Source organism: Protomyctophum bolini, assembly GCF_963924005.1.
Source record: "Protomyctophum bolini genome assembly, chromosome: 16".
Lineage (NCBI taxonomy): Eukaryota > Metazoa > Chordata > Actinopteri > Myctophiformes > Myctophidae > Protomyctophum > Protomyctophum bolini.
Window position 1 is genome coordinate 22,554,393 of NC_137877.1, and position 13,988 is coordinate 22,568,380.

General features: G+C 43.7%; 1 protein-coding gene across 1 annotated transcript in view; it reads left to right on the top strand.

Moving 5' to 3' along the window:
* Nucleotides 1-13,988, top strand: part of LOC308330452 (SH3 domain-binding protein 4) — a 54,236-nt gene that overhangs the window by 6,399 nt on the left and 33,849 nt on the right. Inside the window, exons 2-3 of the mRNA XM_080785312.1 lie at nucleotides 9,477-9,675; nucleotides 10,669-13,028. Coding sequence (XP_080641438.1) covers nucleotides 9,552-9,675; nucleotides 10,669-13,028 — 2,484 coding nt within the window. The 5' untranslated portion in view covers nucleotides 9,477-9,551. The remainder of the gene's footprint in view (nucleotides 1-9,476; nucleotides 9,676-10,668; nucleotides 13,029-13,988) is intronic.

Here is a 13,988-nt window from a genome sequence, read left to right on the forward strand (position 1 = left end):
TCTAGCTGTCAAGGTAGAATATGGCACTCAGCACTGACTGGTACCAAGAAAAAGAAGGGTTTTTAGCTACATTTTACTAGTGATAAGTAGTCGTTCCCCCTCTGAACAGCAGTGATGTGCATGTATCGGCCTAACTGAGGCTTAATAGTTCTATCTTCCATCAGGACAGGCGATATCAGAGCTTTGGTTTCAGTCAGCCAAGGCCAGAAGGAATGCTTTACTTTTCTCTTCTCCCATTTTCTCTGTTCTGAGAACCAAGGCATCTGTGTCACTCACACATTATCCGGTGAATTCATTGGCAATTTCATGGGTGCCCCTGCTGTCTGGTCTGCCACATTGTCACCGAGGTGATGTATTGTTACCGGGGATACCTTTAACGGTGCACCACAGCGCGCTGCTGTGCTGTATGTGTACTGTCATATTCCTGTGAGGATCGCTCAAGCATCGCACACCCCTTGGTTTTCTCATGAATCACGAGTAGGCGAGAAGGTTTGCGTGGAAGGCAGTATGTTCAAGGATGGGAGGGGAGCTAGACAGAGCAACAGAGAGAGAGAGAGAGAGAGAGAGAGAGAGAGAGAGAGTCAGGAGAGATCTGGCAGCCCTCTCATCACAAAGGCATTTCCTCCCTGTTTCTGCAGCTCGGCCACTTCCTGCTGGGGAGAAGTCCTGCTTAAACACGTCGCAGCAGCAGGGTGGGTGTGTCCTTAATACAGTTTCTGTCAGGCAGAAACCTCCTATCTCCATATTTAACCTTTTTGTGTTTTTTGTTCCTCGTAAATGAATGCCCTACTTGATCATACTACAGCGTCACACAAAAGCAGCAAACCACTAGTTGCCTCTATACTCCCCTCTACACCAAAAAAATAGTTGTCAAAAAAGCTGATCTAAAAGCTCACAATGCGTCACGTTGCCATGTATTGTGAGCTTGTAGATCAGCTATTTTTGCCAAATGCTCCGCTCAGAATAGGGTTGCTGGGGTTCAAGTCTAACAATCTGCTAATCCTGTAGCCAGACTTGCAGATACAAGCAGACTGCGTGTCTTAAGCTAATGTGGTAAGGAGTGAAAACCGGACATAATGAACAAAGCTTGTTCTGTTCTAATGCGCTTGTATAAATATTCCCCCGTTATGGGACCCATAAGGTCAATAGACGAGTTCAAGGCTGGGTCATATTCAGTGGAGTGGCAGATTCCACGCGGGTGATTAAGGAAGTTGTTCTTGAACTCTGCTGTACTGTGAGTTAGTTTTCTTTTAATGTTCTGTTCTCGTATGGGCTTTAGCGGCAGCTTTTATCACCAGAATGCTTTGTACTCGCATGCATTGTCCTTCATCAATCTTGTAAAACTACTTGGATCCAGAGAACATTGTACACTACACATAGATGGATATGCGATGTCATTCTCACTGTCATCAGCAGCACATCCATATGATGAACGATCAGTTCCGAAAATACTCAAAAGTGTGATTAGCTTTGTCGTTCAATGATCATAGAAGTAATCTACAGCAGTGGTTCTCAATGTTTTCATGCAGTGACCATCATGTGGGTACCTACAGGTTGAGAATCACTGTTCTACTGTACAACCTGCCACATTTTAGATCTCAAATGACGTAGCTACTCTGAAGCGTTATGATTTCAGAGAACATCAGCGTTGGCAGCCCCTTTCCTTTGGGCTTCTGGAACTGCATTCAGTTCTGTGCAGAAAGGCTGAGAAGTACTAAGGTTGGATATCCCTTTCCCATTGTCACACTTTGGCACATTCTGATTTCTGATAAGAGAGTAGTCATGATGATAAGCAATGATACGTGCCCAGTGCCTTAATGTGGGAAGTGGTGATACAAGTACTGTAGCACTAGCACTACAGATTAAGTCCTCATTTTAGATTTGTTTTCTTTGAAATCTTCAGAATCAGGTTTTAAGTACAGTCTTCTAACGCTTCTTAGAAGAATGGGTTCGCTTGGCAATATCTTACCAGTTGAAGACGATTGGCTTTGTGCTTTCCCTGCCACCACTGTAATAAAGAGGCATTTGGCTCTAGTATATTCCAGAGGGATGTCAACACGGCAGGATGTGAATTGCTGAATGAAAGGAGTGGCATGGATGGTAGTTTCATAATGGGGATTGCCAGCGGAAAGGGCCAATGTTTCCCTATACGTGACAGAACTGAATCGTGTGTGGTAATCTGTTTACGGGGCTGCCTTAGTTGAGTTTACTGGCCACTGATGTAGCAGCCTGGTGAGTGTGGCCACCTCGCTTTGTTGCCCATTGAAGGAATTACAGGAACAGAGGTTGAAGAATCACAGATGTGGGGATTATGATTTTAACCACTTTCAACCTGGCATCCCGTTTTGAACATACAGTATAATGGTAGGCGATTTCTAAATGCTCACAACGTGTGAGTCACAGTGTTAGACAGTGCGAGGTTATTTTCCACTTGTAGTGCAGTCACTGCAGTGATGTATGTATTATGGCTTAAATGGTTCAAACAAATTGTATTTATTTATCCATGGCTTTGGTTTGTCTTGCAAGGGGCCCTATCACTGCCAGTGTCTGGCCATTTCCAGCTCCAGCCAAGCAATTCCCAGTCTGTCTCTGTTAGTTCCTTTGTGCTTTCTGACACATTGGTTTCCCTGCATCCCCGCATATCGCCCTCCGTTTTTGACTTTCTTCTCCCTTGACAGACAGGCTCTGAATCCATTTGAGGTTAACAGGTACTATGCCTGGCAAACTGAATTACAAATAAGGACAGCAAAACAAAAGCTGTGAGTGACTGGTTCTCACTTAGCCACAGCTACGGACAATTCACTCGAGTCACTAAACTTTCTCGGCAGTTAAATGCTTGTCTGTAAATAATTTAGTGGTTTTTATTACACTTTCGTGTAACTATGAAGACGTAATGGCTGTTTAAAGTCAGATGGTGCATGGTAAGTGGAGCTGAATTGAAAGCACCCCCATATTGATTGAGTCTTTGTCTATTTTATTTTTACACTTCCATCTTAACTTTAACACAAAGTGACAAAGCCAGCAACCACATTTCACCCACTGTACTCTGAAGAGTGCTCCCACTTATCATTCAGGGTGAGGTGTGTCTTAAAATATTTGCCTCTTTGCTACTTGTGCAGATTGTGTGATTAAAGACAAATGTTTTCAGAAACGGGCCACCGTGGGATACAGATAGACCACATTTTGGCACATAAAACAAACATAAATGAACAGATAAAGGAATTTCGAAAATGGAGTAGGAAGAAGTTTAAGAAGTTCAAAACGTATACATAGAGTCCTACACATTAACAAAGTGTGTCAGCATTTAATATTGTGAAACAGTTAGTCTGTGTTGCTGCTGTGTTGTCAAGGCGCTAAAGAAAGTACCTGCTATAGAGCCAAGGACATTCCTTCCCTTCTCAATCCCCAGATCAGATGCATGAGGCAGCGTTAACATTTAATTCCTCACATTGTGTCGACCCCAGGGAGGGAGCCAGTGTTTGCTCTAGCCAGTAAGTGTTGCCATGTATAAGTGATATTGTATAGTTGTGGGTTCACTAGGTTGCGTTTTTTCAGGCTTGTTTCTGAAGTGTAGTTGCTTATTTGGGATTTCTTCTTAAATATTTTTTTAAAGAGTGGTTTTCATGTCAAGGAAACCCCATAAATTAATAGGCTTTCTAATTAATGAATAATAATAATGAATTGCATTTTTATAGCACATTTCCAAGTGCTCAAAGCGCTTTACAATGGTTCATTCATTCATACATTGGGAGGTGAAACGGCGAACAGTCGACACCAGCGTCCTCACTTCCTACATTCACACACCAATGGTGGCAAGCTAACACCGACCGACTCATTGGAGGCAATGTAGGGTTCAGTCAGTGTCTTGCCCAAGGACACTTCGACATGTAGACAGGAGAAAGGCGCTCACGTCGTGAGCTTGTAGAGTACAGTACTGGTTTTCTTTTCATAGACCTGGTTGCTTATTTCTCTCACAAAATCCGGCAACACTGTGTGCCGCCTGAGCAGCTATATGGCGGAACAGGGAGTCTTTCTGACATCCCATTAGCGGAGCCACATAATAGCCCTGCTCTCGCCCAGCGTTTTATTATCAGGGCGGCTTTTTGTTCATTTGCGTGACAGAGTTTTATTGTTGACAGTGGGTTGTCTCAGATTTACGTACAGAGGGCCGATAGGGCTCCACCCCACCATTGTTCTCTGTTACGTTTGTATGTAGATGTGTGTGTGTTGTTGCGGTGGTGGAGGAGGTTAAACATTCCAGGGTAGTCAGGAGGAGAGAATGAGAGCACAGGTTTGGATAGTCTGTCTGCAGACCACCCAGGCCTTTATGCGTGCACACAGATGGACACACCAGTGACACCACCTACATTGACCGTATATACCCTCACTTACACTCCCCTACCGCTCACACCCTATCCTGTTTCAGAGGCCCATATAAGTCATGGCATGACAGGAAGCTAATTGTTACCAGAGTAACATCATCACTTGTAATCATGTGTGGACCCCGAAGCAAAAGTCCTTTTTGACATTTTGTTACTTTAGTAAAAGTACAAAAGTATTTTCAAAATACTTTAATGTGCTGCTTGAGTGTTCTTAGTTACTTGTACTTAGTTACTTGGTCCATATCGGATCTGTGTCGTCAACTTTAGTTAAAATGCGCTGTAATATGAATGAATATGTACAGTAATAATAATAAAACAGCTATAATCATTCTTTACCTGTTTATTTGACAATATGAATCAATCAAGTATTCACATATAACAATTAGGGATGCACCGAAAGGGAAATTCTTGGCCGAAACCGAATATAGGACATAGTTGGCCGAATACCGAATACCGAATATGGTTAGAATTATATATCTTTTTTCCTATCATTGCTGTCATGGCCGTACCTTAAAGCTACCTGATTTATGGCAAAATAAATGGTTATGGCAAAACTTAACTTAAATAATAATCACTATTATGGGTCCATAAAAAAATTATTCAGCTCTTTTGAATGCATTAATTCCATACACTATCCGGTGACATATTTTCTGCCTATTCGGGGCGAAACCGAATAGGCTGAAAATGCATTTTTAGCCATTTTCTGCGGACGAATATTCGGTGCATCACTAATGTAATAACAATAAAATAATAATGAATGTACATGCAAAAACGGTATTTTTCTTTTTCATTTTAACTGACCTATAGTACAATTTATTAAAAGCAATCCACCTGCAATGATTTCCATAATTAGATTGATTAAGTCATTAAACATCTAAGGGTTGGGCAGGTGGTGTCAAGGTGGCCACAGTGCACACACCAGATGTTGCTAATGCTCATTGCTCAGCAGTTCCAAAATAGCGCATGGGTCCCTTTGAGTGTTTTCTCAGACCGATGAACATTTTCAGTGAATGTTGCTGCAGAGGAGACCACGTCATTATAATAAGTGCCGGTCAGAAGTTAGAACAGGGCTGCATTACACGTGTACAGAACGGTGACATAGCTTTGTTTAAACAATGACTGTTGTACAGTACACTGTTTCTTTCTACCCTGTGTTGTTAGCATTTAACCCATTAAGAGCTCAGGCTAATTCTACAAATGTCTTCTAAATCAGTTGTTCTCAAAAAAAAATCGTGGAGGGACCCCCACAATTTGCCACGGACCCCCGCATCTGAAACTGTTTTGTGCCAGGGACCCCTCAGAAGAGTTAAAAATGTAAAACGATTCAAGATTTTTCAAAAATGTTCAAAAATGCTTGCAAGCGCTGCAAATCTAAAATGACACAGATTCTTAACCAAGAGCACTGAGCACTGAAGCTCATTGTTTAGCAGTGTGTTCACAGTGGCTCACCCTTTGCCCTGCTACTGGTCTGGTACCCTACTTGAATTACTCATGGCCTAGTAAAAATGGATCAGTTGCAGACTATCTCTAAACTCTGTCAATATAGTATCTATCTTCCACCAATTCCTTCAGTGAGCTCACAATGCTATGACTTATGAATTGAAAAACACAAACAAGGAGAAGCTTGTTGTTGGCATCTTACAGTATATGGACCAGGGTGCTCCACTGACCCACATGCTGTTTGTAAGACTGCATCTTGTAAGTGCTTGTACTGACGCGTTGACCTGTATAGTACATGTCTCAGAACCCTAGTGCAAACTAGGCCAACACATTTGGACCACACAAGAAATAAACACAGTGAAGCAAAAATAAATACAGTAGACCCACACTAAGGCCTGATTTATACTTATTTATACTATGCTATACTTTGGTTGCGTGCCGGTGTCATTCACTTTACATAACAGATCTACAAGCCTGCAAAACGTTGCAATACAGCGCGTTGTGAGCTTGTAGATCTGCTTTTTTCAGTGGCCACCGACGCGGTACGCAACCAAGTATAAATAAGGCATTACAGGGATGGAAGAAGCTATAGTGTCATCCCCAAACTATGCAGAGGGAAGGGCACATGTCTGGACATGTTCGTGGAATCTTAACTCACTCAACATCTTCACACTGTCACTGTTTTCCACTATTGGCATTGTAAAATAGTAGCATATATACGCTATGCATTTTAAACATTGTATAGACATAGTGGTTTTCAATAGAGATGTACCGATACAATTGTTTTCCTTCCCGATGCCGATTCTGGTACCCATAACTTGCCCGTCGATCCGATACCAGTGTGTAATTCGGAAAAACAAATATCTCTATAGCCAAAACAAAAGGCAATATAATGCCTTGGGCCATGGCTGCTGCCATTCATTGGGATGTTTCATGAGGGCTACTGGGAAATACTTGATATAAACAGAAAATGTGAGAGGGGCGGTGTGGAGCAGCAGTATCTCGGATCTCCAGTGCTCTGCAGATGGGATTCGCCAATATAGACATAATAATATGTAATTTATTTAAATTGTCAATATATCTTGCAGCCTTCTTAGTGACAGCCCCTAGTTATGAGTTGATAGCTGAACATCTTTAGCCCATCAGGTGGTGGACTTACAGTTATTATCTTGCACATTTATATTCTTACATTTGAAACTTGGACAAAATTACATCTGCTTGAAATAATTTGTTATTCTCTTTGTATGCATCTCGCGTGCATCCTTCCTGCCTTAATTTATTTTACTGTAGCTATGGATGCGTTGGTGCAGTAGTGCATGCTGCGCAGAGGAAACTGAGAGATCAAAGTTATTCCGATCACGCACACGCAGACATGCGCACACACACACACACACACACACACACACACACACACACACACACACACACACACACACACACACACACACACACACACAAGCCTGTACAGTACAGCCTAATCTATACAACCTACCTATTCATTTATTCATTATAGCTGTAGCTATTTCAAAAGTTGTAGGAATCTGAAAAAAGCTTCACATTCAAAGCATCCCAAGCACTGGGTTTGATGTTTAATGATAGCGTGCTGAGCTACATGACAAGAACAAAATGAACAGAATATTATGCAACTGTGATAACAGTAATAACATGGAGGATGCAATGTTTTGTTGTAGTTTACCAGCTATCTTATCTTGTCGGGCAGAAACCAGAAACCTCATCTCCATATTTTTACCGACATGGGTTTTCATGGCCGATACCAATAGTAGTGATCAAAGAGACCGATACACGTGTGTCACGTGACACGGGATTTCTGGGTATTGTAGTCTGAATTTAAGGCCAGGCAGTGCTCCGGACCGAATTAATCTAAACATATTAATAAAAAACGAGATCCACGCCAAATCACGTCGTTCGCATCACACAGAAATTAATTACATCACGCGTCTTCGTGTGGTTCTCTCTCTAAGGGTTAAGACCAATTATTGCCAATTATTTGGGGGCCCACTTGCAATATCGGCCCACTAGTGAGACCTGGCCCACAGGTTGAGAATCATGGACGCACATTATTTTTATTCCATTAGAACTGTGTGTCCTTCCATTCTGTTGATTGCTTTTATTTTTTGTTCTTTTTAGCAGCGTGTACAGTAATTATAACAGTGTTTCATAATCAGCAGACATCAGGAAAGCTTAATGACAGCTTAAGGCTAATTACTGAAAAATGCATATATATATATATATATATATATATATATATATATATACAGCTCCATCTCATTGAATTAGAATATTGTGTAAAAGTTCATTTTACACACACTATACACAGGTTTAATGTTTGTCTTTAGTTCAATGTTTGTTTTGTAAATGCATTGACAATGAAGGGAATATTTACGTCATAATGTGTAATTTACGTCATATTGTCTCTTTATCGTATAATGTTTGTGTTTGCGCTGTTTGTTTTACATCACCATTACATCACCTAATCAACATGATTTAGACTTTAATATATTAGTCAAGCACAATAATACCATGGTCCGTAGTACACCAGTTAGTTTAGTTTTGGCACTGTGGGCAGGTGCCAAATCGAGCTGGAAAGGAAAATTAGCATCTCCATGAAGCTTGTCAACATACTGAAGCACAATGTACTCTAAAAAGATGGCTGTGTTGAAACCATTGTTAAGTTTTCACTGTCAGTGGATCAACACCAGCAGATAACATGGCCAAAATCATCACTGTGTTTGTCAAGTCCAGAGTCTCAACACAACCATCTATTATGATATTATACAGCACGGTGTGCCTCCGTACATTAACAAGCTTTATGTTGATGCTGATCTTCCTTTTCAGGCAGCACTTGGTACCTGCCCACAGAGCCAAAACTACTACTAGTTTCAAGCCTGTTTTCTCAACTCGCTGTTTTGTTCAAACTGAACAAATATGTCAATTTGAAGCTATGATTCCCTGCTTTCAAATAAATCCAATGGCAGTTCCTCAGTCAAATTTGGCCACATTTGGTGTGCTGACTATGGTATTACTGTGCTTAACTGACCAGCCAACTGGCCTGACCTGAACCTCACAGAGAATCTATAGGTTGTATTGTCAAGAGGAAGGTGTGAGACATAAGACTTGAACAATACAAATTAATTTACGGTTATCAAAGCAAACCAGGGCTTCCATAACACCTCAACAGTGCCACAGGTTGCCGCTGATCACCTCCATGCCACGCCCCATTGAATAATTTGTATTAACTGCGTACATTAACCTGTTAAGCCCCAGTGGGGTCCAGGGGGAAAATCCCCAGAATGAACATCGCAATTGCAGATTGATTAGGTCTGATTAGATGTATTGAGTGCTGTTCAGAGGTATACAGCCATCGACCCCGGGGCAATGGGGCTCAATAGTTCAGCTCTCCTTTTGTAAAATATTCTGATTTGTTGAAATAGGATTTTTAGATTTTCATGTATGCCATAATCATCAAGATTAAAACTAAAATTCTGAATAAAACTGAATTCAAAATATATGAAAGTTTCACTTTTTTAATTATATTACGGAAGACACTTTTACACACTTCAAATTCATTGAGATGGAGCTGTATATAATTGATATATTCCCATTAGTTAATCTAGCATTCTCTATTTCTTCCAGACATCATGGGAGGCTGGTGACACCTGACTTGGCCATTAAGCTAAAGGGAACCCCCGGAGAGAGAGAAGAGGAACGATGGCCGCCCATCGAATCAGAGCCACCACCAACAACAACATCTCCCTGCCTCGCTGCAAGTCAGAGGGGACACTCATAGACCTCAGCGAAGGAGTGTCAGAAGCCAGTCTCACTGATGTCAAAGGTCAGCCACTCCTAAAATAATGGCTGATATATGGGTCTAGAGCTCTAATGATTAACGGTCTGTTTCAGTGTAGAGGGATATGGGACCATGAAATGACATTCCTCCCCGTCACAAACGGCCTCTGCTTCAGGGTGGAGCAGTGGTTCTCAAACTTACGTGTGTGTGTGTGTGTGTGCGTGCGTGCGTGTGTGTATATATATTTATAGTGCCGCTATATAAAAAACTGTGTTTTTTTATTATCATGCCAGCAGAATTTGATGACAAAACACAACTTGCAAGGATATCTCAATCCAGCAATTACATTATTCTCCCCCCATATTCCCCACACTCGGGGCACAACAACACCCTGGGCTGATTTTGTAGTTTGTTTTTCAAGTTCAGGTGAAAAACTTCAACAGATTAAATAAATAAATAAATAAATAAATAAAACACGGCAGACTAGTAAGCAACACAGCTGCACCAAACAAATCCATAATGGATGTGTGATTTATGTGTCCAGAGCCAAGGGCACGGCCAATGTGTAAGCATGATAGACAGCATTGACACACCTGAAGTCGAACACACCCATTATTAATCAGTCAGTCAGTCAGTCAGTATTATGCAGCCTGTAATGTTTTAATCCTGCTGTAGTTTTTGGAAAACAAACTACAACAGCCTAGGGTATAGGGTATTGTGCCACCTTAAAAATTTCTTTTTTTATTACATCCAGAATGATCATAGGCAGAGCAAGCCACACCAACATTTTTGCTGCTTGTATCTGTATTAGTGAATTAGAGTGGCAAATAAACCCTCTTAAATATTGAATGCACTGCAACAACACAAAATTGCAACTGTACCTCATCTAGAAAGAATAGAAGCTATTCTATGACTACATATCCTTCATATCCATGATTATATTTTTAGGCAATTGAAGTCGTTTATACTTTATAGCACAGTGCATATGTTTGTACTGAATTGAATGAAGCTGAGATTCCCTTGTGCTTTGTTTCCCAGTGCCTTCTCCTAGTGCCTTACGACTGGATGCCACCGCCCAATTTGGCACTGCCAGGGAAGTTGTTGCCATTAAGGACTACTGCCCGTCCAGCTTCACCACCCTCAAGTTCTCCAAAGGGGACCGCCTCTACGTGTTGGACACGTCAGGCGGAGAGTGGTGGTACGCTCACAACAACACAGAGATGGGTTACATCCCCGCGGCTTACGTGCAGCCCATCAATTACAGGGACTCCAACTTCAGTGACAGTGGAATCATTGATACCATAGGAGATTCCAACGAGGAGGCAGCCACAGAGATGGACCTCCTGGGAGAGTGGGCCGGTGTCATTCTGAAACCGACCGCCCTCCAAAACGGAAACCCGTTCACGTCAGCATGCGCCTCAACCAACCCTTTCCTCAACGGGGGCCTTCAGAGCTCGCTCGATCAGAACAGTAACGAGAAATCGGTGGATTTGCTTCTGTTTGACTCCCTAGCGCCGTCGGCACCGAACTCCACCAGCAGCACTGTCAACATAAACGGTTTTGGCAGTGGCATTTTCGACGTTAACCCTGTTGCCGCTGGCACGGGAACAGGACAAACGTTACGACGGGACAACCCGTTTTTTCGGAGTAAGCGGTCCTACAGTCTGTCTGAGCTCTCGATCCTACAGTCTCAGGACGCCCCCCAGGCGTCCTCGGGGTTCTTCGGAGGCCTGAAAGCCCCCGCGCCGGAGCAGTTCCAGAGCAGGGAGGACTTCAGGGAAGCGTGGCTCAATCACAGGAAGCTGGCCAGGTCCTGCCACGACCTGGACTCACTGGGTCAGAGCCCGGGCTGGGGCCAAACGCAACCGGTGGAGACCAGCATAGTGTGTCGCCTGGACAGCTCCGGCGGGGCCGTCCAGCTCCCGGACACCAACATCAGCATCCACATACCAGAAGGTCACGTGGCTGCGGGAGACACCCAGCAGATCTCCATCAAGGCCCTGTTGGACCCGCCTCTGGAGCTGAACAACGACCGCTGTACCACCGTCAGCCCCGTGGTGGAGGTCAAACTCAGCAACATGGAGACCAAAACCACCATCACCCTGGAGATGAAAGTGTCCGTCGTGGTGAAAATGGAAAGTCGGCAGACGACAGAGGTCATGTGTGTCAGGAGTGACTGTAAAGAAGGGCCCTACACGCCCGTCCCCCAGGCGTACATGTACGGGGACACCGTCCAGGTGTGCCTGGATAACCTGGAGCCTTGCATGTACGTGTGCGTCGTTGCTCAGTCTCAGTCGATACCTCCGGACACCACCGTTTGGGAGCATGTGGTGAAGAAGATCACACTGGGCGTGTATGGACCAAAGCATATTCACCCCTCCTTCAAGACGGTTGTGGCCATCTTTGGCCACGACTGCGCTCCCAAGACTCTAATGGTGAGTGATGTCGGAAAGCAGGCACAGGCTGCTCCGCCAGTAGCGTTGCAACTCTGGGGTAAACACCAGTTTGTTCTAGCCAAACCCCAAGACCTGCGAGTCGGGGTGTACTCAAACATGGCCAACTACGAGGTGAAAGTGAGTGAGCAGGCCAGGGTCGTCAGGGGTTTCCAGGTGAAACTCGGCAAGGTCAGCCGACTCATCTACAGCATTGCCTCGCGCACCAACGACGATGTTTCAGATTTCACCTTGAGAGTCCAGGTCAAAGATGACCATGATTCTATACTCGCCCAATTTTGCGTACAAACCCCAACACCGCCACCCAAGACAGGACCCAAGACCTCAGTGCAGAGGCGTTTCCTGAAAAAGAAGGAAGTGGGTAAGATAGTCTTGTCTCCTCTCGCGATCACAACCAAGTACCCAGTTTTCCAGGACAGGAAAATCAGCAACCTCAAGTTCGGGAAATTAATCAAAACCGTCATCCGACAGACGAAAAACCAATACTTGCTGGAGTACAAAAAAGGCGACTTTGTAGCACTGCTGAGCGAGGAAAGAATCAAGTTGAAGGGCCAATTGTGGACTAAAGAATGGTACATCGGATATTATCAAGGCAAGACGGGGCTCGTCCACGCAAAAAATGTTCTGGTGGTTGGCAAAGTGAAGCCCATTTACTTCAGCGGGCCCGACCTCACCACCACACTCTTACTGGAGCAGATATTGAAGCCTTGTAAGTTCCTCACGTACATCTACGCCTCTGTGAGAACTGTACTGATGGAGAACATTGGCAACTGGCGAGCGTTCGCGGATGCCCTGGCCTACGTCAACCTGCCCTTGACTCATTTCTGCCGGGCAGAGCTAGACAGTGAACCGGAAAGAGTAGCGTCCGTGCTCGAGAAGCTGAAAGAAGACTGCAACAACGCAGAGGGCAAGGACAGGAAGTCCTTCCAGAAAGAACTCCTGACTGTAAGTTATTCAGCAGCCAATTGGCATCATATCCCTCTCTTTTAATTGCTTTGACTTGCCTGTTCATTGATTTGACAGATTTCCATTGTTTTAATGCTGTTTTTTTGTTTAAATATTGTGTTCTGTGGGCATTTCTTTCTGTGCATTCAGCTCTCCTTGACTCTGTCCCGTGGTTCTGTTTCCATGCTGTTTCCAGGGGACTTTTCACTCTCCTTTAGCACAGTTGTGTCTTTCATCTGCTATCTGCTTACAGCTGCTGGAAGCTATGGTCCAGCGCGCTAATTATGTGGAGAGTCAGTGCAGTCAATAAGTGCTGCGTAGGCACCGAGGTCTAATAGGGACCTGGGAGCTGTGGAGAGCTGCAGAATATTTTGCCCTCGAGCCATTGCCCACCCAAGTCTTTATTTTTGAGTGGTGCAACCACTCCTACAACCAGCAATGTCCGTGTACACCTATGTATGTATCAGTGGTCATGAGCACGAGTATGTCACTTATTAATACCAGTAGGGGGCGCCAAAAACAGAGAGAGAGGGGTAGTGCTGTGCCTTCTGCCTGCTAATGAGAGAGAGAGAGAGAGAGAGAGAGAGGAATTGGGGGGGGGGGAAGAGAGGGGAGTTGCACCATTCGGTTCACACAGGTGTGATTTTTTAAATTACACAGAGTAAGAGGTGCATTCGTAAATCCTGTTGATGGCTTGGCTGTGCTGTTAACAGTTTGTCTTCATTTTAACCCCCCCTACGTATGAATCAAACCCTTCAGGGGAAACAAAGGGGCTGTCAAACCTCATATGAAAAAGACCCTGACTTGTCGTCATCAAAGTGATTTTGGATGCAGTTTGTTTACCACAAACGGATGTTGGAAAGAGGAACCGTCAAGGATATGTTAATTAACATCATAAACTGTTCGGTGACAGGGCTGAAGAATGCTTGCCAGGTATAGATTTAACATGAAATCCAATTT